Genomic DNA, 23861 nt, shown 5'->3' with positions numbered 1-23861 from the left:
AGGAGGTCGGGAGAGTATAACGACCTATTTTATTTTAAATTTTTACAATGTTATAAGAATTATATATAAATCAATATTACTCATTCGTATTTTCCCTTTGAATACGATAAATAATCTTTAATTTTATGATTTTATAAGATTTTTTTTTTTAAGATATAATATTTAATAACTGGATTTCTACTTTTTCCTTCTAGTTATGTAACTTTCAATATAAAAAAATACGCGCTTGGTGATGAGTGCAAACATGTATTATTGCCGATTAAGGATAATCGAAACAGACAAATTGGAACGCTGAAGAGGTAATACGTATATATATTATATAATTTATCTTTTCATTAAAATTAAAAAAATTCGTATTGATTATTAAATTTAAATTTATCGTAGATTGCTGTGTCCGGTTTGAATGCCATTCGACAATGTTTACCAAGATTAAGATAGATCAATTGCGATAGATAATAATAGCAATGTGGGAGACAAATGTTACATGAGCATTTAGATTATATTAGAAGATGATCGAATTGAAGTCGGTAGATCAATATTCTTTGAATCAAAAAGAAGAATTAAATTTCTAATTATATACTAATTATATATAAAATTTTATTCAAAATTGTCTATATATTTTCTAATATCAAGTGACACGGTATAGTGTCTCGCGCCAAGTACACGCGCAGCACAAGCCCCGTGTCACTTGATACCTTTACGCGAATAGACAAATTGCGAATACCAGAGATTTTGAGATCTCAATAAAACGTATAGACAGACACATGTGGATATTTCTTTTTCCAATAATTAAATAAGCTATCGCTAATATTACACGGTATGAGATAATAAAACTCTTGCAGTTTAGGACATTGTTTGAAAATGAATATTTTTCAGGTCTATCAATAGTATCAATATCATGAAGATATAACTTTTTCAAGTTTTTGCACCGCGCTAGCAATTCCAAATTGCGATTAGTAAGGACAGTACGTCTACGCCATAACACCAACATAGATCCAATTCTAAAAAAAAAAAATATGTTTTGGATATATGCAATTAATTTACTCGTAATCTTGACAATCTACATATATAATATACATACATATACATACATGCATACCTTTTAAATTTTTGCATATCTCTGAAATTTTAAGTACAGCACGACTGTAACAGAATGCGCATAGCAAAATGCCTGCCGCAATTATCAAGAAAGTTTATGAAAACATTAACATCAAAGTTGCTTCCTGTAAGATCTAACTGTCGCAAATATTTACATTTAGTTAAAAAGTAACGAAATATAGTGCGCGTTTTATAGTTACGCATCGCACATTTAAACGTGTATAGAGTTCAGGGTCCCGTATTAAATTATTGAAGCGCCAATTTACTTCACTCATGCGGCATAACGCCGTCCAATCTAAGTTTTTTAATATTTTTAGCAGTATTTTATCCTACAAAGATAAAATATAAAACTTCAATACGCGGATGACATATATTGCAATAAATATTATTATGAGAAATAGACTTTTTGGAATACTTTACAGGAAGCTCAGACAAACTGAGTGATAGCTCCTTGGATTTATCCGAAAAGAGTTTTATACGCTTGGCATAATTTAAATGAATTTTTAATAAAATACGACGCAAATATCTCTGTCCAAGAGGTTGCACATAACCAGAAATTATCTCCTGAGATGCTTCTCTGTGTCTCAAATTACTCTTATAAGAAACACTTATTCTTATATCGCTGCAAATATCACGGAAAAAACAAATTAATTTGCATTATTAATGGAAAAAAAGAATTTAAATATTACCTAACGTCGACGATAATACCTTTTATAAATAACACAATATTCAGGAAAATTTTGTTGCAGATGAATTATATCCAAGTGTGCACTTTTTAAATCTGCTGTTAAATTATGAACATCGTCGTGGTGTGGAGAGTACATGATGTTAATTCTTTTTAACACATTAGTTAAACTCTCGTTAGCATTTCTAGAAAGGATCAAGTCTGATGTACCGATAAGCATCACAGCGTCCAGCTTTGTGTGAAATGCAGGTAAACTCTCCTTAAATACTAGTCTGAGCATTTTGGTTTTAAAGTTACACGGGTGCGATAGGGGTGGGGAAAATAATCTTGATGTTGGTGGCACAATCTGAGACGATTCATCCCACAACTTAAACCAGTGATTCTTAGAATCTTGAGCCCAAATTTGAATTATATATTTCGTAAATACAGACTGATTGGATATACAGCTTCATGAAACTCGATATCTTTAAAATAGAAAATATAATTATCTCTTCTCAACACAAAAGCGTATCTTCTCTAACAATATTTTATATTTATCAATTCAAGTATTACATACCAATATATTTATTTTCGCTCGTCGTCTGACCTAAATAGGTTGTAATAAGATCAATAAAAGTTCTTATGTTGTCCGTAATTTTGAAATTTTGAAATTTGGGTGGCCCAATTATGTCAGGGGCAGTATGAAATATGCTAAGATTCCGGCTGTTCGCGGAAGTATAAACAAATCTTTTCTTCACAAATTGATAAATGAAGTCAACCCTATCCTCTTCTCCTACGGATACTCTGCCAACATAGGGATATCGACTACAACTCTCGCAATATATAGACTGATTGTGGGTTGTCATATTTTCTCTCTGAAAGAAGACAAAAAATATGGAAAATAATAATCCTTTCTTTTTTAGAATATGCTAAAATGCATTATAATATAACCATATATTTATAATTATAGCGTAAAGATTACATAATCTAAGTTTATCTTGCTTTCATTTACATTGCTGGTACTGAGATTATTACATAATCTGCATGTGTGTGTTGTATATTATTATTGAATAATTAATTATTTTAAAGAAAATAACAGTTTTTTTTAAATTTTGTTAATATAAAAAAATGTTTTTTTTATAAGTCTGAAATGTCGCTGTGTTCTTCTACCACGTGGCACACACGTGTTCGAGCACAAAAGAAAAACAAAAATATAATAAAAAACAGTTTTAAAAAGTTTAAAATAATAAAAAATACAAAAAGGTAAAATTTTCTAAAAATTTAATATATACATATATAATAAAAAATACTTTATTTTTACGCTATAATTAATTGCACACCTAAAAAGAGCTGTCGGGAGACGTCACGCCAAATCTAATATTTCTCAATCATATTTATTTCTATTTTACAATATTAATACATAAATATACACGCGCGCGCGCGCGTGTTATGTGTCTGTGTATGTATATATACAAATATACATAAAGTACAATATATGTGCCAAATAAGTATAAAATTTGGCGTGACGTCTCCCGACAGCTCTTAATTGTTAATTATCAAATTTTTTAATTTTTAATAGGTTTAACATTTCAAAAAAATATTCTTTAAAAAAAGAAGTCGTTCAATTGATAAGTTTTTAAGATATTTATCTTACCAATTTCGGAAAGTGATTTGAAAAAAAAAAACGGTCAAAAACGATTAAAGTTTCTACGCCAATTTGCTATGCCAGAATCACACAAAACAAGTTTTCAGTTTTTATCTTTTTTACTATTCGAGCATCTCTTGTAGCTTTTGGACGATTGTACGCGTCTACTGTGCATGCATATTACATTTACTGGCTGTCGCTTAATTTTACACTTATATTTTTATTATTCATTTATTGATTAAAAAGTATTGAAAAATTCCATATTGGAAAAGATCCTTGAAGTCACAAAGCATTTACAAAGGTTATTATTTAAATAATTTTTGTGGCACAATATAAAATATATATTTGTTCATTAGTTTCAACTTTCAAATTTATATATAATATAAAAACCAACGAACATATACATAATAGTATAATGTGTGTATATGTGCAGTCACAGCATATAATATATGTATATTTGTGTCTTTTACTACGTTTACGTGAGCGTTACTTCTGTATAGTAACTTACTATAATAATTCACTCGTTTACGCGGAGTAAATTATCGTAAGTTACTACAAAATCCCGTTTACATGAAGGAATTATCGTAAGTTACTACAGAAGTAACGCTCGCGTAAACGTAGTATTTGTTTGCTAAGAAAATTGAATCAATTCGTCTCGCCCCATATATAGAGGTAGCAGAGGTAGGCTCATTTTTAGGATGTTGTGCTTCGTTCTATTCGATGCATTATAATTTGCACCGTTGCAAATTTAAGAAAACTTTTAAAAGACATATATCCTCTATATATACCAGAATATATACCTTTAATACCAGAAAAACATTTTTTAAAAAAAGATATACCGCCTTCTTTTATCCAAACTCTTTAAAATAGAGACGACGTATCCCACCGTTAGTTAACCAAAGTTTAGTCGCGACTCGCAGTCACTATATATTAGAAAGCTGGCAACTAAACCTTGAAAAAGTCGTGGTGCTCCGTCGTTATATCGACACACAACTCTGGTCCATCAATGTCCATTATTTTCTACCAATGTATTCGAATTTCAAAACTAGAATTTACGAGCCGGCTGCTGCCATCTGTGCGACGATGACGACACGTTCGTCCAATAGTTTTACCGACCCTCGCGGCGACTCGGGCCGCCATTGGTCGTACGCCCGCGCGTGTCCTCGTGTTCCCACTTTGCCCATATAAGATCGGCCCTAAGAAGGGCCGCTTCCGTTCCGCTACTTCGCTAATTCGCTCGCCAGTGCTCGCCAGTTCGCCACTGCTTCGCCTACCGCTCACATGATCAGCTGATGACGTAACATACGACGAGCGTTCACGCGTGCGGGACGAAAATTGCGTGCGCTGTTGTGCTCTCGGTGTGTAGGTGTGTGTGTGTTCCGCGGTACGGTCGCGAGCGGCGACGGCGGACGGCGACGTTAGTGTTAACGGCGTAAAGCGGAGTAGGCGAGGTGGTAACCCGTTCCCCGTGGTCGGTGGCCGAGCGGCCCTCGTTCCCTCGTGCGCGCGCGCGCGCGCGCGTGTGTCTGTGCAGCTCCGTCTCATCGCGCGTCGCACGCGACGTCGCGCTCGCTCGCGCTCCTCACGGGTCGCGTTGTCACGCTCGCGTTGAATGCGTATCGCGAGTAAGCAGCGGCGACCCGCTAATTCTGTCCTCGCTGAGCGGGGGAGTGCGCGGAGACTGTGAGACGTAAAGAGTGAGAGAGCGAGTGAGTGAAAGAGAGAGAGAGAGAAAGAGAAAGGAGCAGAGGAGAAGAGAGAAAGAGGGAAAGAGAGAGAAAGAGATCGGATCGCGCCAGGATGAGTGTCGACGCGTACGGGCCCAGCAGCCAGACCCTCACGTTCCTCGACACCGAGGAGACCGACCTGATCGGCGCGGACACGCAGGGCAGCGAGTTCGACTTCACCGACTTCACTCTACCGAGCCAGACCCAGGCCTCGCAGCACGACGCGACCCAGACGCAGTCCAATCAACCCGTTCAGGTTAGTTTTCGTCAGCCAATGCGTGTTCCCCCCCACCCCGCCCCTTCCCTTGTTTCCCGACGGTTTCCTTGACGCGAGTTCTCGCGGCGCGACGCCCACGGCCTCCCGGGGGTTCGCCTCGAGGCAAACCACGCGGCCTAACCTTCAAGTCGCGCGTGCAGCGGTAAAGCGGAGCTGTCTTGGGTGGGCTCTCTCTCTCTCCCCCGCCCCGTCCCTCATCTTCCGCTCCCTGACCCCGCATCCGTTTTCTTTTTCCTCTCCCCTCTCTCGTGGAAACTGGGTTTGGGACTTCCGGCGGGCGCACGTCGTCGGCGTGACCTTGATCGCCCGCTGGAGAAGCACGGGACGGCAGCACCCAGCACCCCCGTCGCTCCCTCGCGCCAGCTGCGAGCGGCGAGGAGGTTAGGTGCGGCCAGCGGCCGCCGCTCCAGCGTTCCGCGTAGTTACGCAAGTCCGCTTCCGCGCCTTTAAATGTAACGAGGATGACGGAGCGGACGCTTGGCATTGGAGGCGGCGCGAGATAAGAGAAATATGACGATGCGTTTAACCCCGATAAACTAATTTCTCCGGAATCCGGATTGAAAAAATTCCGAGATAAAGAGAAGATTTTTGCGCTACGTGGCGACAAAGAGAAAGACGCTACAGTATATCTCTTATAGAAAGAATTATGCTTTCCTGATTTTATTCTCGTGTAAAAGTCTCTCTCTCTACTCGCGTGCATCAAATAGTCGTTTTATTTCTAATAACTGTAAACTTTGCACTTTTTTAAATTTTACTCCAATTTTGATGGTTTTTTCTAATGCTCCTGCAACGCATTGTCGTTTAGGTGGTTAATGGTACGAATGGCAGCTCGTCATTGGATCTGAAGATTTCCGGAGCAGCTCAGAGTCTCGCCGAGTTGCAATTTGAAGAGGAGGAGGAGGAAGCGTACTATAACCGCGATTTGCCTGAATATGCGTGTAAATACTGCGGTATCCATGAAGCGTCCTGCGTGGTTATGTGCAACGTCTGCCGAAAGTGGTTCTGCAATGGACGCGGCAATACGTCTGGATCCCATATTATCAATCATCTTGTCCGTGCTAAACACAAGGAGGTCACTTTACACAGGTGATTTATTACGTTGACGTAAAGGAGATAACAAGGATGCATTAGAGTCCCTCTAATCAGAGTCTGGCCAACTTGCAAATTCTGCGAGAGAGAAGGATATAAGAGAGAAAGAGAAAGCGATATACCAAAGGATATACATTCATATCTCTTTCTCTTTCTGTTCTCTTGCTTTTCCCCAAAAATGGCGAACTAATCAAAAGTTGCTGCTGTATGGTCAGACTCTGATTAGAAGGACTCTAGGATACATTGGACAGATGTATACAAAAGGCTTAAGCGTATCTTTTTACGAATCTATTTGACGTAAAGATCCATTAACTTGTTGCAGAGATGGCCCTCTTGGAGAAACCGTTTTGGAATGTTATTCCTGTGCCACGAGAAATGTTTTCGTATTGGGTTTTATTCCTGCTAAAGCTGATTCCGTAGTCGTGCTACTCTGCCGCCAACCGTGCGCGGCACAGAGTTCTTTGAAGGATATGAACTGGTAAGAACAAATTATCTTTATTCATATATATTATGTACAAATATAACCAAGATATTTTATGTATTTAATGTCAATATAGATATCAACATCTTTTGAGTTTACCTCTCGCAGGCCACACATTTCTTTTTGTATGCATGTAAACTACACTGGAGTCTAGAGGACTCCAGCCATTTTTCTCTCATAAGTTTCGAAAAAATCAGCGTATTGTAATGTTTTTTTTTTTTTTTTTTCTCAATCGGTTAAGTTCGTAAATTTTCTGAAAATTATGATGAAGTTGTAAAAAAAATTATTACTAAAAAATATGCATCACAAAATATAAATGATAGTCCTAAATGTAGTTTCAAAATTTTGTTGGGGTCCCTGAGACCCCAGTGTGGCTTTCGAGGGATAATATAAATGTATACACATGTATCATATGTATACTAATATATTTTAATACTTTTCGAATATAATCAGGGATCAAGAGCAATGGAAGCCTTTGATCGAAGATCGCAGCTTTTTGTCCTGGTTGGTGAAATTTCCGTCCGAACAAGAACAGTTAAGAGCTAGGCAGATCTCTGCGCAACAGATTAATAAATTGGAGGAATTATGGCGAGACAATGTTGACGCTACTTTCCAAGATTTAGAAAAGCCTGGAGTAGACGAGGAACCGCAGCAGGTTCTGTTACGTTACGAGGACGGATATCAGTATCAAAATATTTTTGGTCCACTTGTGAAATTGGAAGCCGATTATGATAAACGCTTGAAAGAATCTCAAACTCAAGAGAACATTGAAGTACGATGGGACGTTGGATTGAACAAAAAGACTATCGCATACTTTATGCTGGCCAAAACGGACGGAGATATGAAATTGATGCATGGGGATGAATTGAGGCTCCGTTATCTGGGAGAACTACATAAGCCTTGGTCTGGAATTGGACACGTGATTAAGATTCCCGACAATTACGGGGAGGAAGTTGGAATTGAGCTGAAAAACAATTCTGGAGCGCCGACGGAATGCATTAGCAACTTTGTCGTTGACTTTATTTGGAAAAGCACGAGTTTTGATCGGTAAGATGTAGACAAATTTGCAATACATCAATATCGTTTCCTATATATAATTTTATGATTTTAATAAGTATTTTTATATTATTACAGGATGCAATCCGCGTTACGCAAATTTGCTGTGGATGATACATCCGTGTCAGCTTACATATATCACAGACTATTGGGACACGAAGTAGAAGAGGTTCTATTCCGTTGTCATCTTCCTAAACATTTTAGCGCACCGAATCTACCTGATTTGAACAGATCGCAGGTGTACGCTGTGAAACACGCAATACAACGGCCCTTATCCCTGATCCAAGGACCACCAGGAACAGGTAAAACTGTGACGAGCGCTACTATAGTTTATCAATTGGTGAAACAGAACGGTGGTCCTGTTCTCGTATGCGCTCCTTCGAACACCGCTGTCGATCAATTGACCGAAAAGATACATAAATCAAGTTTGAAAGTCGTACGATTGTGTGCCAAATCGCGAGAGGCCATCGATTCGCCAGTGAGTTTCCTCGCTCTACATAATCAAATAAAGAACATGGAGACGAACACCGAGTTGCAAAAGTTGCAACAACTGAAGGATGAGACAGGCGAATTGTCGAGCGTCGACGAGAAGCGCTATAGACTCTTGAAGAAAGCGGCGGAAAAGGAACTTCTGGAAGCGGCCGATGTAATTTGTTGCACCTGCGTAGGCGCTGGTGATCCAAGATTGCACAGATTAAAGTTCCATTCTATACTTATCGATGAGAGCATGCAGGCTACCGAACCGGAGTGCATGGTACCAGTTGTTCTAGGAGCGAAACAATTGATCCTCGTCGGAGATCACTGCCAATTAGGGCCGGTGGTGATGTGCAAGAAAGCTGCCAGAGCTGGTTTATCTCAATCTTTGTTCGAAAGGCTGGTGGTGTTGGGAATTAGACCGTTCCGCTTAGAAGTACAATATCGTATGCATCCTGATCTGTCACGATTTCCATCTAACTTCTTTTACGAAGGGTCTCTGCAGAATGGCGTTTGCGCCGACGAGAGAAAATTATTGAAAATCGACTTTCCCTGGCCTGCACCGGACAAGCCAATGTTCTTTTACGTCACGCAAGGTCAAGAAGAGATAGCTGGAAGTGGGACATCTTACTTGAATCGTACCGAAGCGTCTAACGTCGAAAAGATAACGACACGATTCTTACGTTGCGGCGTGAAACCGGAACAGATTGGAGTGATAACCCCGTACGAAGGTCAACGGGCCTATCTTGTGCAGTATATGCAGTACCAAGGTTCCCTGCACTCGAAATTGTATCAAGAGATCGAAGTGGCGAGTGTGGACGCTTTTCAGGGACGAGAGAAGGATATAATAATAATGTCCTGCGTACGATCCAACGAGCATCAGGGCATTGGATTTTTGAATGATCCCAGAAGATTGAACGTGGCGTTGACTCGCGCAAAATACGGCATCATTATCGTAGGAAATCCCAAGGTGCTTTCGAAGCAGCCGCTCTGGAACCACCTGCTCAGCTTTTACAAGGAGCAGAAGGTGCTGGTCGAAGGGCCGTTGAACAATCTGAAGGAGTCCATGATTCAATTCGCTAAGCCAAAGAAACTTGTGAACGCGGCTAATCCAGGCTCGCACTTCATGTCCACGTCAATGTACGACGCGCGCGAAGCCCTGATCCCCGGATCGGTGTACGATCGTTCGGGCGCACAGGTGAACGGCACGCAGAACCACAATCCGTACTACCAAAGAAACGTGTCGGTAGACATTTTCAACCGTACGCATGACACTATAAGTTACATCAGTCCGGAGCGGGCGCAGGCGGCGATGAACAACATGCCCGTGCCGGTTGGCATGTTCATGAATATGACGCACGTGCCGCCGCGTTTCTACAATCAGCATCAGCAAGCGTTGCAGGCACGCCAGAATCAGAAAAATCGACGCGGCGCCACCGCCTCGGCGAGGAACCGGTCAGGCCCGCGTATGGGTAAACTGAGTCAAACCGAGCAAAACACGCAGCCGTACAGTCAACCAGGTCTGCCGTTGACGCAGGGCACGACTCAGGGCATGTCTCAACCCGGTTTCAGTCTTTCGCAGCCTGGCCTCAGTCAAGCGGAACTCTCACAGGACTCGTTCGCGGTCGGCGAATTTCAATCGCAGATGGACGGCCTGCTGTCGCAGGACTCGACCTACCAGGGCGACCGAAGTGGCTTCTACCAGTCGGGCCAGTCGCAAGCCGGAGGACAGTTCTCGCAGCCCTACTGAGCCGAAACTTACCTACGGCTGAGCAACGCAATTGCCATGCCATGAAGGCTCGTTCGACCAATTCTTCTTCGACCAACAACCACAAATCACTAACTGCGCAAAACGGTACGACGGCTCGACGATCGAGTACGATATTATGCAGCATACGCTCATGTCGTCGACGTGAGGTAAGGGGAGTGAAAGGAGAACGAAGGTTCCGTAAGCTAATTCGCCGTTGGAGGATTCCACCGTGGACGCGGAAAAACGCAAGGCTTATGTATCTGATTGTAATAAGTGCAACGGAGGGCAGAGAAGGACATCACGCAGACTGGAGGACGATGAACGACTACTGTCAATTAACCGTGACACGTGCTTACTGTCAACGCAGGGATCGCGGGGATCCGAGTGACGCTATAACAAATAGAAAAAGGAACGAAAATGACAAAAAAAAAAAAGAAAGAAATGGGACATAAAATGGAAGTGTATCGCTTCACGATTCGACCGAATTCGACGAGTGTGCCAATGTCACGCTCAAATAAACCTACAACCTACAACGAGGGAGTTTGAAAGATCTTTCTGGCAGTCTACGTGCTACGGAAGATCGGATCGCAATAGCACCGAAACGTGCTTTTTTCCACTTCGTCACGGATTCGACGGATTCGAACCGAATGGAAAAAGCAGGAAGGAAATTAAGAAAAACTACACTGTATTCGTACAATTTCTATGTACCCACCGTTATTTCGAGCTGAGGAGACGATATACACCATACGTAACTTGTTCCCCCCTTGAAACGCGTGGGCGCACGTCACACACACATTGAGAGTCGATATCGTCGATTTCTCCGGCGGAATTTTGTCGATGGGAGTCGCCAATGTTGCATCATCATCAGACAGTACGAAGCCAACGTTTCAACATCATCACGGAGATGGGACATCCCTTTCTCAGAGGTCCGGCGCCTCCGCCGGTCGTGAGAAATTCATCGGTGGTTTTTGATCATGTTGATTAGGTTTTTTTTTCTTCCTTATTTTATATCTATTGCTTATTTTACCGCAGGGGTCAACGGAGCGCACGATTGGAAGGATTGCTTTCTTTCGGTAGAGTCCTTAGCGGATGGGCTAGCTAGGTCAAACGTGACCGAGAAACAGTATAGACGCACAGCTTATCAAAATTGTATTCGTTCTTTCCTTCGTGTGTCGATCTTACACGTCGTTCTTTAACCTTTTCGCAACGGCGAGCGATAACTGCGCGGTTGGGCAAAACGCTACTCTTGTTTTAAGAGTACTATACTTCCGACGTTCACAAATCGAGGTGTAACGATTTCATCGCGTCGGACACGTTAACGTATGATAGAAATATAATCATGAATCGACGAGTAAGAAATTACTGAAATTTATTTAGGGATTTGACGAGCCATCGAATTGTCTCTGTCTACATGGGAAAAGATTCCCAGCGAGCTATAAGACAGTGGCTTCTCGTAGCGAAGGGGTTAATGCGCGAACGATAATCAATTAAATTTAAGTCTTGATTTTTGCTTTTTTTTTTGGATGTGGCACGTGCGTGCCACTGCAAAAATCCTACGTGACTACATTAATTGTGTGTTTCAGACATCGCCATTATCCGTAATGGTAGCAAGTAAATTGTCACCATTCGAAATGTCTTATACTTGGCGTGTAGACCGGAATGTCTGTACATTTTTTATTCGGATCGCCTTTCCGTTGCTTCCAAAATCCCTGCCTCCAATTTTATAGTCTGTCTGTACTGGCTTCTGGCGGTAATATAAATTTATTATATTGCAATAGATTAAGTGGTAATTAATGTAAACTTGCATTATACGACACTAAATTGTTTTATTTCTCTTGTCCGACCAACAGCGCACCGCTAATATAATAGCAGATTATAATACTGAAATTTATTGTAAAATCTTATGGAAAAATAAATTTGGTTTGAAAGCAAACGCGCTCTCGCATTTTTCCTTTTGTCCCGCAAATTATTGCTTTGTATCGCTATGTTATATGTAACAAGTATATGTAAGTATACGTGAACAAATTTAATTGTTTCCACCCGATAAATTGTAATATATTTTTATAAAAGATTTCTCAATATTATTTTTAACATTTCCTTTCTCTTTCCAATTTTCCAGGGAGATTTAACGATACTTTTCATTACAATATAGTATATACGCGACTGACCGAGGGTTTAATATATCGTCTGCTAGTGCTCGCTTTACCGCACATGTGCAAGCATCCCCGAACATCGTGAACCGGGGTACATTCCCTCTCCTCACCCTCTTTTTGTATTGTATGTACATACATACGCGCTATTACATTTATATTCGTTGCTTCGTGCTTGAATATGTATGTTACATCTCCAAATACAATAATACATCGGATCAGATGATCACGCTGCCGCCAGTGCCGCCTCGTGGTCGAGTCTCGAGTCATCAAGCACGCGAAACGAGAGAGGGACCGTCCATTGCTCCGAGGGTTTGAAAATTTAAACGTCTAACGAGATTAGTTGGTGCGCGGTGATTTGTGTTGGCAGCCACTAGCCACCGTCAACCGTGGGCCGCCGTGGGGGTCAGTGGGGCTTACCCGGCTATAACGGACGCGTGCGAGGTGGTGCGAGGCGTGGAATAATCAGCGGAGAGACACTCATCGTTGACGGGACGCACGCTCCCGCGAGGAGGATCCAGCTGCCAAATTTCGAGAGATCGAGTGACGGCGACCACGGATAAAAACGATCCTGCGACAATCGCGTCTCCGATTTCGCGCCGTATTAATCGGGAGAGCGCAGCCTTACTCCTGGGATCTTGGGAAGGTAGTTCTTTCCCGCAAATTTCCCCGAGTTCGTCTGAGGGCAGATTAGGGCAACATGGCGATCACGGCCAGGTATACCGGCATCTTCTTCCTCGTGATCCTTGCCTTGTGTTCCCCCCTCCCCCCTCTTCCCTCACGCTGCCTCACGCGACCGCGCCGCGTTTCTCACCCCCTTGGCCGGCCGCTTTCCTGCTTTCTCGATCTCCGCTGCCGGCCGGCTGCCGCTCCTCGCGACCCCCTCCCCGCGCCGTATTGTCGAAGTCGAAGGAAAATATTTCGTGTTGTCTGGTGTTGTCCGCGTGCCTCTGTACACGGCACGGGCGCAGCGGCACGGTCCGTGTACACGTGTCTACTTGAGCAGGTAGTTCGGATTGTTTGGAATGCCGTGGAGAACGTGCGTGTTCTCTCGGCAAGGGTGTCTGGCGACTCTAATAAGCATCATTTTCGACGTTTTACCCGCGCGCAAGTTTCCTCGTGAACACGCGAATCCGGCGAATCCCCGTAGGAAACGTACCGATTACAGTGTCCGCAAACGGTGAAGGGACTAGTAAGGTGAACCGCATTCGCCGTGAGAATCATCCCCTCTCTGGCCCTTTTTAAAACTCGCACGTTTCATGCGTACCTACTTATTTCTCGACACGCAGAAACCGAATTCGCTCGAGAAAATTGTCCATCTCGTCTTTTGGTAGGTTTATTTTTTACTCTTTGTTAGGGTCTCTTTATATTTTTTCACATACGTATTTTTTAACGCAGCAAAGTGTCTCTTTTACAAGCATATCTGAATGAAAGCTACTGTTTAATAAGGAGCAATCATCTTTAAATCGGCAATAAACGTGTACGTAGATTAATTATCGTTAAGCCCTCTGTTATAGGCCGTCAAGTGTGTGTAAATTGGCACTTTATGATAGACAAATAGATGTTTATTTCGTGCCTATCGACTTTGAAAGGATTTACAATTCCAGCGAGATATACAATACAATATATTATTTACCGATAATACCGATAACGTATCACAAGTTTAACGGAAGATATAACAATGGATTGGCATTTTATATAAAGCTAAGATTTTCGGAGAAAGCTTCAATATGTAAAGAATTTATTGATTAATTATTAAAAAATCACCCGTGCGCGTGCGCGAACATGTATTTATATACGTATATAAGTATGCACATATGTATATGTGTATTTGTAATGTATAGCTCTTTTAAATGATTTTCCTGGGAAATCAACCTTTTTACGAATAAGCTGAATTTTAAAATGTCGATCTACAAAAATTTGACGCTTTATAAAAAAAAAAAAAGATTAGGCTTCTAACAAGCGCACAGATACATATATTGATTTTAAAAGAGTTTTATAATGTTATATATTAAAATATGCTTACGATTAAGAATACACTGGACGAGAGGGAAAATTTTTTCAAGCAGATTTGATTTCTACTTTGGAGATACATGAAATAAACGCGAGTTTCAAGAAAATCGGGGAGGATATACTTATATTTATCAAAAGTTACTTTAATGTTTATTATGGTGCGGCAGTCTTCAAGTTTTTCAAGCTCCAGAAGTTATATATATGTTTGTGATTGTACAAATTGTGGTTGTATTTGTAATGTTCTATAGAAAATTGGTATGTGTTGAAATTAGAATAAATTGTGGTTGTTATCCTTTACATTTATTCATGCATGTTCCGGATAGGTAATCCTCAGATTGTATATTTGTCCAAAATTGTTTTTAATGTTTATTGTGCATTATAGATGTTTATTTCATGTATTATACATACGATGCAGTTCTTAAGTTTTGCAAATCCCAAAAGCTGTATATATTTGTGGTATACTGGTTGTATTTGTAATTCTTTAGGAAATTCACAAATATGTACATGTGATTAGAATAAATTTTGATTATTAACTTTTATATTTATTTATATGTGTCGTCCGTCCGTCCCCAACATCCCATATGGTGGTTCCGTCTCTATATATGTATGTTTTAGTTTTGTTTGTAATATTCTATAACAAATTACTAACATCCTATATTTTAACAAGTTTATTATAAAAAGTACTAAAAGTACTACAAATATTTTAGTATTTTATTCTAACATATTTTGTAAAATAATTCCATTATATTTATGTCTTTTAAATAATTTTTACAATAAGTTTTTACACAATAGTACATTACAAAATGGCTTTCAATACTGTTTTTCTTTCAGGAGATTGTGATAGAACAAGCAAATTGTATGATCTGAAAGAGGGAGAGAGAGAGAGAGAGAGAGAGAAAGAGAGGAAAAGAGATAAATGGAACAAAGGCACATTAAATGACGAAAACATTTGGAAACTAAACTTTAGAAGCGTACATCTTGCACAGGCAAAGTTGTATACATGGAATTAATATAAGTAACTTAATTTTGAGATTAGAGAATCTGATACTAGTTGATTGAGAACATATAGGCTGTTTTGTTTGCCTCATATCATGAATTTAATTTTCTTTAACGCAATGCTGGTGAATATGTGGGTGAAATTATTGTTCGTTAAGTGCAATTATTAATTTACATTACAATTGTTTTCACAGCTCTGTATATTTCACATGCACACAAACACATATATATTTATAAATTCGATGACAAGAGATAGACAGAGTGAATTGTAGTGTCTCGTTATTTCTGAATTCCTAATTTCATTATCATACAGTCTTGTCTCCTTGCATTACTGTTGAATTATTATATATATATGTTGTTAACTTTTAGATTTACATAGTAAGATCTCAAAAGACAACATAATATCTTGCAAAACTACAATATAAAAAGATAAAATAACTGCAAAATAAAAAGACAAAATATATATAAATGGAAAAATAAGAAAGAAAAGTAAAACAAGAAGCTTGAAGCTTTCCTAAGTACATGTAGACATGTGTACATTTATTTGATGAAATATCAATTGTTGCAAGATACATTTAATAATAATAACATAGTGTGCCTTATTGATTGCTACAAACATCTATGAATGCTATTAAGTGCAATATATTGCTATATTAAGAATTAAAGAAATAAACGTCAATCCAAAAAAGATATCTTCCAATATCTCGTATACCTATTTTGACTATGTATCATACTGTATTTCCATCGCAAATGATGGTGCAAATAATGGGAGGACACCAAACAAATGGACAATGTCCACCAGCACAAAATCACACTTTGCATATTAACGGTGTAAATGCATTGCATCAATCTGATTTCCCACAATATGGCCCGAATATCTCTGGACATAACAGGCATCGTACGATACAGGTACATGTTAAACAATCTTTTAAATTAAATTTAAATGTATATGTATTAGCATCTTTTCGTTATTGTGATTAAATATACTTTTTCTCAAATACAGTACAATAACAGAAGAGTCAATGATATAAATATGGTAAATAAGAGCTTATTTAAAAGTTACATATAAAACTGTAATTAGTTAATTATTTAGAAATTAAATTTCCATGTAACTTTTGATAATATATTCAAACTTTTTGAACGAATTTTATCAAACGTCTGATTAAATATCGTTATGTATAATGAGATTTTTTAATTTATGAATTTATTTTACATACTCTTTCTATTATATGTATAACATCTCTATTCTTTGTTAAAATATACAAACAATGTTCTTGCAGACAGGATCTCCCCTGGATTTATTACAATTAATAGGAGTTGATGTACCATCATTACGACGTATAGAATACATGCAATCAAACAATAATTCATCTTCTATAAATTGGGAAAGACGCATAAATACATCCAATAACTCGTCGATTATACCATTCTCAAACTATAACTTCAAGCCCACAAATCCTAATTCGACAAAGAAACCAAGCTGGAATAATAGAAATAGCAGACGGAGTTCATACAGGAATTTCTCGAAATATGAAGCCTATAATAGTGATAGTGGATTTAGTTCTCGTTCACCAACACCAAACAAACATTACATTGACAATAGTTTAACAGAGTCTTCAGATGAGCGAGATTCTACAAGTTCAGTAAGAGGACAATGGTTAAAGTAATTATCATACACTTTTAGAATTATCTGTTACTGTCTGACATTATTGTTTTTTCTTTTTCAAATAAAGTCTATATCTTAAGTCTATATCATTAACTATAAGAGAGAGAATAAGGGAAGAGGAAAGAGTAAGAGAAATTTGACAAATAGAATAGAAAAAATAATAAGACAAACTAATAGTAAGATAAGATAAAATGGAAAGGGAAATAAAAGAAAGCGTAAAATCTTTGTAATTTCAAGAGAAAAAATAAATAAGAAAAATCTAAAATACACGCGCTCACAAATATATACATACATACATACGTACATACATGTATATCTAAATCTTTAATCAATTAAATTTTTAGCAAAAAGCATCATAAAACACATCCAGATAATAGAACATATAATAATACAGCAGATGGTTTAATTTCAAGTGCCTCTGCACATCAGTTTTATCCAACCCAACGATCCAACAGTAATTACGATACTACTAATTCTACTCCGAGATCACATGTGCAAAATTATCAGAACAGGAGAAGATATTTAGGTATATATAAGTTTTTTTTCTATCTAATAATATATGTTAATATACTAGATATTGAAATTATAAAATGCAGTAAAAAATAATTTACTTCAAATTAATTAGAATTTATTTCCAGGAAAGAATGAAAATGCAGCTTCACAAAGATTTCCACGAAATCGTAAATATTCTGAAGTATCGCATTACGATATGTTTCCTGGATGTAATGCCGCCCCTGATAGATTTCTTGCTAGATCTCATTTATTACAAGTAACTTCTGTGCCAAAGAATCTTGTTACTGGATCATCATGGGATGATTTGTCCGAACAAGTTTGGCGTAAATTTATTACGCATCAGCAAACTGAAGTTACTTATAAAAAGAAAATGATGCTGTGGAAGCATCTCAACACATATATTAAGGTAAAGTATAAGAGAGAGGAAGAGAGTGAACAAGCGAAATAAAACTTGATATAGCTAAATATTGCTAAGTCAAATATTGCCAGGATATGTTTGAAAACAAAATTCAAAATAACATATTAATATCATATTTACTATTTACTCATATATATTAAAAAAATAATGGTTTTAGACTTTATATCCAAATTGTTGTGTATTTTTGGCTGGTTCAACAATGAATGGGTTTGGTTCAAATGATAGCGACGTCGACGTGTGTCTTTTAGTGAAACACACTGAATTGGATGTAAGATGTATAGCTATAGAACATTTACTGGAAGTGCTAAAGCATCTTAAACAAAGTGGTGTGTAAAATTTATAAATATTGCATAACATTCTTATGTAAAAACTTATTTTAATGTACTTGTATGCACTTGTATCGTTCAATGATAATAATTTTATTTTTTACAATATTTTTCTCATTCTTTGTATCCAGATTTCGTTGACCAACTCGAAATGATACACGCAAAAGTACCCATTATAACATTCTTTGATGTAGCACGGAAATTTAAAGTTGATATGAATTGTAATAATTCTGTTTGCATCAAGAACGCGCATCTACTATATTGTTATTCAAAACGTAAGTTTAATAATAACTTTTGTGTATGCATATATTTGAAAGTATATATGTATTGAAAAAAATATTTTAATCACTATTTATATAAATGTTCTTTACAGTTGACTGGAGAGTAAAACCATTAGCGCTCGTCGTTAAACTTTGGGCTCAATGGCATAATATCAATAATCCAAAATGTAGGACATTGTCCAGTTACTCTTTAGTCCTCATGGTTATACATTTCTTACAATGTATGTATGCCACAAACTTTTTATTGCTGTTTCTCTTTTGCGTCCCGATTATTCTGCAATATTAGAATATGAGTATTGCTTTAATAGGTGGGACCAATCCTCCTGTTTTGCCATGTTTGCATTCAATATTTGCAAACAAATTTAGGCCGGATGCGGATATTTATAATATCAATATTCATGAGGATTTGAATATTCCACCGTCCAATCGTTTGCCTGAGAATCATCAATCTCTTGGGGAATTACTATTTGAATTTTTCAAATATTATGTTGAATTTGAGTAAGTAACTTCAAATATAAACATTATAGAATATCTAGATGATACTTTGATAGACAGACATTTAACTCTTGCCATTAAATTAGCTTCAGCCAATATGCGATATCCGTACGTTTAGCAAGCAAAATACCAAAAGAAGAATGTCGTATGGTGCAATCATCCAAAAATGATCCTTATCAATGGAAGTATCTATGTATCGAAGGTAAATGAATATTCTTTATATTGAAGTAAAAAATACCCGAAAATATTACTTTTCATGACATTTATCTACACTATTGCAATATTATAGAGCCATTTGACTTGACTAACACAGCTAGATCGGTCTATGATCCGGACATGTTCTCTAAAATTATATTCATATTAAATATTACGTATACAAGACTGAAACGAAGATATAGTTTAAGTGATGTGTTTGACGAGATGCGTCTGATGATGATTGGTACCGATTGGGGGCTAACGATAAGTGACGAAGAATGATAAGATCGTCTTATGTGACGTGTTTAGTACCTTGTGATATTAGGCCTTATTTTGAAATAATTTGTAATATTGGCAAGGTATAAATGTGTCCTCCGTTTAATATCCTATTTTTTCTTTTTGTGGAGGATTTGGAAATCACAAATACACAATCAGGATGTTACATATGTAGTTAGTAATGCGTATGTAACTTATTACTAACTGTACATGTAACATCCTGAAAGAAATGTTAACTATCTGCACTTACTAACATGCAAAAAAATATTTCATTTTGATGTGAAAGGTTGGATACACAGATATATCAATCTTATTCAAACTTTAAAATTGCAATATGTGCAATAAAGTTTATAATTTGTATTAAAGCTACAAACAGTTGGGCTTGCTTAGATTTCTCTAAATCTTTAACGAGGCCGCAAAGCATTAGATGAGAAACTTTGCAGCGTAATGCCATAGAAGATTATTTTAATATCAGACGCTCATTTTTGGGGATATGGCTAGCAATCTATAGTTTGAAACATTCTCAATAAAGAATATGTTAATGAATATTTTTTTGCATCTGATTATTTTTTAAGGTCACAAGCGAAATTTCGTTATTTTTCGCTATTCTTTAATTTCTTCGTCTTCTCTTTTATAAGTCATTGTTCATAATATTACGTGGTAGAGATCGTGTTAACGATAATTTTAATAGCCTACAAGGCACCAGATATTTTAGATTTATTGATATTAGATGAACAGCTCATGTAAGAGGTAATGAGCAATATGCACAATGTATTCTGGAAAAATCACATTGAATAATTTTGACGCAACAATAGTAATTACTATGCTGTAATCGTGTAACTATTCAATTATCTAATCGCGAATTTATTTCGCCATTATCTGGTTAAAGATTTAGAGAGATCTAAGCAAGCCTAACTGATTTTGTAGCTTTAATATAAATCACAAACTTTATTGCACGTATTGCAATATTAAAGTTAAGAGAAGAGTGATATTTGTACATCCGATCTTTTATATAAAAATGAAATAATTTTTTGCATTTTAGTCAATTTCTTTGTAGATAATTAAATAGTTGCACGATTACAGCATAGTAATTAGTAAGTAATAATTGTTGCATCAAAATTATTCAACGTGATTTCTTCAATGTATATTATTCATTATCTCATACGTAAGTTTTATTCGTTTAATATCAATGAATATATAATATATGGTGTCTTATGTGCGACTATCGTAATTATCGTTAATACTATCGTACATTGCGTGATATTATGAACAATCACTTATTAAATACATGAAAAAGGTAAAGAAGAATAATGAAATTTCGTCTGTGACGAAATGATTATCAGGTACAAAAAAATAGTTATTAATATATTCTTAAATTAAAATGTTTCAAACTATAAATTAGTAGCCATAAAAAAATGAGCATTTGATATTAAAATAATATTCTATAGTGCTACATATAAAAAAAAATAAAAAGAAGAAGGAAGTAGTATACTTATTTTTCTAGTTGCTGTTTCTAAAAAAAAGAAAAAAAAATACACATGAGCGTAGAATTATGGAAAATATATAAACTTTTAGTATTATTTTTTGCAAAAATATTAAAAACAAAAAAGGCTTAATAAAAATAAAAAAAATGTTGCAAATTCGAAAAAAATTAATTATTTACGTTTATAATATTGTTCAGATATAAAGTCAATGGATGACTGATATAGTGGTAAGCAAGACTGTGTTTCTTTTAAAAGGATTAAAAAATTTCCTAAATTCTGGTAACTGTCCTAAAATTGGCAAAAATATGTCTTTATGTCGGTGGGATGATTTATAACTTAATCCTGAAGCGGGACATAAATCGACGATGTACATATACGTAAAAGCTAGAGTAAAGATTTCTAATTCGTTAAAAGTCGAAAAGTTACAAACAAGTTTTTCAATATAAATGAATATATGTAATCTTTACTTCTCAACAAAGTGCTTCTTCATTCTTTGATCAATTTTATTTTTCTCATAAATTAATAGTTACACAATCATATATTCGTGAATTGGTAGAACTAAATTATCAATTTTATTAAAAGACATTTGTCAACAAAAATTGTCTCAAAATAAAGTTATTTCCTGCATTAATTATTAACATCGAAAACAAGTAACATTTAATTAAGTTTAAATATGTTAATTTTCCATTAACATTGTATTAACAATTTTTCACATAATAATCCTTGGTTAGAAGAAACACTCAAGCTTGATACTTTTCTTTATTTGCTGAAGGGAGATATACTATTTCCATTCCTTTATTAAGTCAGTTTTCTACTGATTAATCTTTATTCAAAAAAATATAGAGCATATGTGTAATGGTGTTCTTGAAAATGATGTTCGAGAAATAAGGTTGTGTCTGCAATATAACAAGTAAATTATTATCACGATTACTTCAACGTCAAATATACACGAATAAAATATAAATAACAAGTAACATCCGTTAATTTGCAAGATAAACGTGAGATATGAACTAAATGTACATGTATTTTGCCTCATGTGTATGATTTGCAATATTCCTTCGGCTGATGAAATGACTGATGAAAAGATCTTAATTTTGATGTGATATTCGACTATATATATCTTTTTGTAATATATTACACGATCATCTATTGTATCTAATATTTCCTTAAGTGCCTAATTTAACTTGTCAATATATTATTATAAAAATAAAAAAAATTGTAATGGCAAAGCCATTTTGCGGGCATCGAATTTATATCACTTAGAAAAATTCGCAGCAGTATATTTCTATCGAAGTTAACATAAAACGGTTTTCTAAATTTATAGCCTAAAAACAACCTTTTGTAATTCCAATTTTCTTGTTAAATAAATGCAATGTTTACACATACTTGTAGTGTACTTATTCTGTTCTATTCCTTCCCGATAGAAATCAATAATGTCAAATTGTCTTCGATTATCCGATATAAGTGTATGAATCAATGCCTAAATTTATACACACATTGCAATATTAATTTTGTAATTTACAATTATTCTGATATCTGTATGCACACAATGGATATGTGAAAAGTCATATATATTTGTTTAATATTTCTATATTATAGTGATAATTGTCTATATATAACAGCGTGTCTGCTTTTAGTCAATCAACCTGCAACGTTTCTGTAAGAGCAGAATTTGCGCATATGTTTTTCTTGCAAATTAATTCAAAAATCGAGCCCCTGTTGCTATTGCTTGTACTTTTGTATTGTATGATAGGCTTAACAGAAGAGCGTACTAAAAGCGAAAGTATACATATTATTCTTAATCTATTATGGCGATCATGACGTAGAGAAATGTGGACTGGTCTAATGAGGCTGAATGAGCCGGAGATCCTTCAAATCTGACGAAAAATTGTCGGTTTTTATTCGATCGCCACCTCTCGCCCTCTCGGAAGGTGATGGCGACCCACCGAGAATATATTGCCACACGTGAACCTCTCTGTATTTAAAGAGGAAACTATTAGTCCCCAGCTCAAGTTAGGAGTTAGCCACAAAAGTCAGGCTGTAAATTTTATTCTCCAATTATCCTCGTTTTTATTAGAAATCGTGTAGACTCCTTCCATACTGCTAGGCTTCGAACAAACCTCTAAAAAATTTTCACTATTCTCTTACAGTCATTTTAAAAAACTATCAGTGGCTCGCAGATACTGATATCATCCGAAGACATCAATTCCCCAGACAGCCAAGTCTGTCGAAAGCAGATCTTGCAAAGTATCTGCTACAAATAAAGTTTGTCGGCAGAAAGACTACCAGATTTGATGCCGATGCTGATCATGATAGAACGCGAACAAAAGTATCTAACAGCTATTATTGTCGTTTTGTCGAAATCATTCAGCGTATTCTGAATACAAGTAGTTTTGCTATTTTCAAGCAGGTCGTTTTCATCCTTCCAAGGATTGGATTGTCGAGCGAATTGTTTGCACCGTCGAATGACAATGTTCTTCACACGTTTTTATTACTATGAGTTTTCGTCGATGACGTTATTGCTATTCGTATTTAATAAAGTTTGATTCGCTCGACAATCAAATGCATTGACTATTTTGTACAATCTGATCCTTGGCAAGATGTAAAAATGCTTGAAAACAGCGAAGCTGTTTTTGTATTCAGAATGCGCTGAATGATTTCGAAAAAAAGATTGACAAGAAAAGACTCTTAAAGCAGGTAAGAGATTTTATTAAAATTTATGATTATTTTTTTTTAAATTTATTTTATTTGAGTACAAATTATTTTTCTTATTTGAAATCAATTTTC

General features: G+C 36.6%; 2 protein-coding genes across 6 annotated transcripts; both read left to right on the top strand.

The window, feature by feature from the left end:
- The first annotated feature begins 5037 nt into the window (after positions 1-5037).
- On the top strand, positions 5038-12194 carry Upf1 (Upf1 RNA helicase). The gene is made up of 5 exons (XM_071771701.1): positions 5038-5390; positions 6217-6497; positions 6823-6978; positions 7435-8028; positions 8116-12194. Exons 1-5 carry the CDS (start codon positions 5208-5210, stop codon positions 10259-10261), a joined length of 3360 nt encoding a protein of 1119 aa, XP_071627802.1. The 5' UTR covers positions 5038-5207; the 3' UTR covers positions 10262-12194.
- Positions 12195-12708: 514 nt separating this feature from the next.
- On the top strand, positions 12709-22459 carry LOC139809076 (poly(A) RNA polymerase gld-2 homolog A). Of its 5 annotated transcripts, none has more exons than XM_071771702.1 (12): positions 12709-13128; positions 15256-16329; positions 16424-16456; positions 16701-17083; positions 17431-17612; positions 17725-18005; positions 18175-18343; positions 18475-18618; positions 18717-18845; positions 18933-19122; positions 19206-19321; positions 19409-22459. In XM_071771702.1, the coding sequence occupies exons 2-12, from the start codon at positions 16144-16146 to the stop codon at positions 19594-19596; spliced, it is 2001 nt and encodes a 666-aa protein (XP_071627803.1). In that variant the 5' UTR covers positions 12709-13128; positions 15256-16143; the 3' UTR covers positions 19597-22459. The 5 variants fall into 5 exon arrangements, with proteins under 5 accessions (XP_071627803.1, XP_071627807.1, XP_071627804.1 ...); XM_071771703.1 differs by lacking the exon at positions 12709-13128 and adding an exon at positions 13155-13417; XM_071771704.1 differs by lacking the exon at positions 12709-13128 and adding an exon at positions 13431-13608.
- Positions 22460-23861: the final 1402 nt, after the last annotated feature.

This window comes from Temnothorax longispinosus, chromosome 2 (genome assembly GCF_030848805.1).
Source record: "Temnothorax longispinosus isolate EJ_2023e chromosome 2, Tlon_JGU_v1, whole genome shotgun sequence".
In the NCBI taxonomy this organism is placed as follows: Eukaryota; Metazoa; Arthropoda; class Insecta; order Hymenoptera; family Formicidae; genus Temnothorax; species Temnothorax longispinosus.
Note: the sequence above shows the minus strand (reverse complement) of the source record. Positions and strands in the feature narration are given on the sequence as shown.

Bases quoted from the DNA above. Each gene is read 5' to 3' on its own strand.
- LOC139809076 (XM_071771702.1), top strand. From the start codon at position 16,144: ATGTATCATACTGTATTTCCATCGCAAATGATGGTGCAAATAATGGGA. The intron at 16,330-16,423 runs GTACATGTTAAA...TCTCAAATACAG, and splicing joins ACAGGCATCGTACGATACAG to TACAATAACAGAAGAGTCAA. The intron at 18,344-18,474 runs GTGTGTAAAATT...CTTTGTATCCAG, and splicing joins AAAGCATCTTAAACAAAGTG to ATTTCGTTGACCAACTCGAA.
- Upf1 (XM_071771701.1), top strand. From the start codon at position 5,208: ATGAGTGTCGACGCGTACGGGCCCAGCAGCCAGACCCTCACGTTCCTC. The intron at 5,391-6,216 runs GTTAGTTTTCGT...ATTGTCGTTTAG, and splicing joins AGTCCAATCAACCCGTTCAG to GTGGTTAATGGTACGAATGG. The intron at 8,029-8,115 runs GTAAGATGTAGA...ATATTATTACAG, and splicing joins AAAAGCACGAGTTTTGATCG to GATGCAATCCGCGTTACGCA.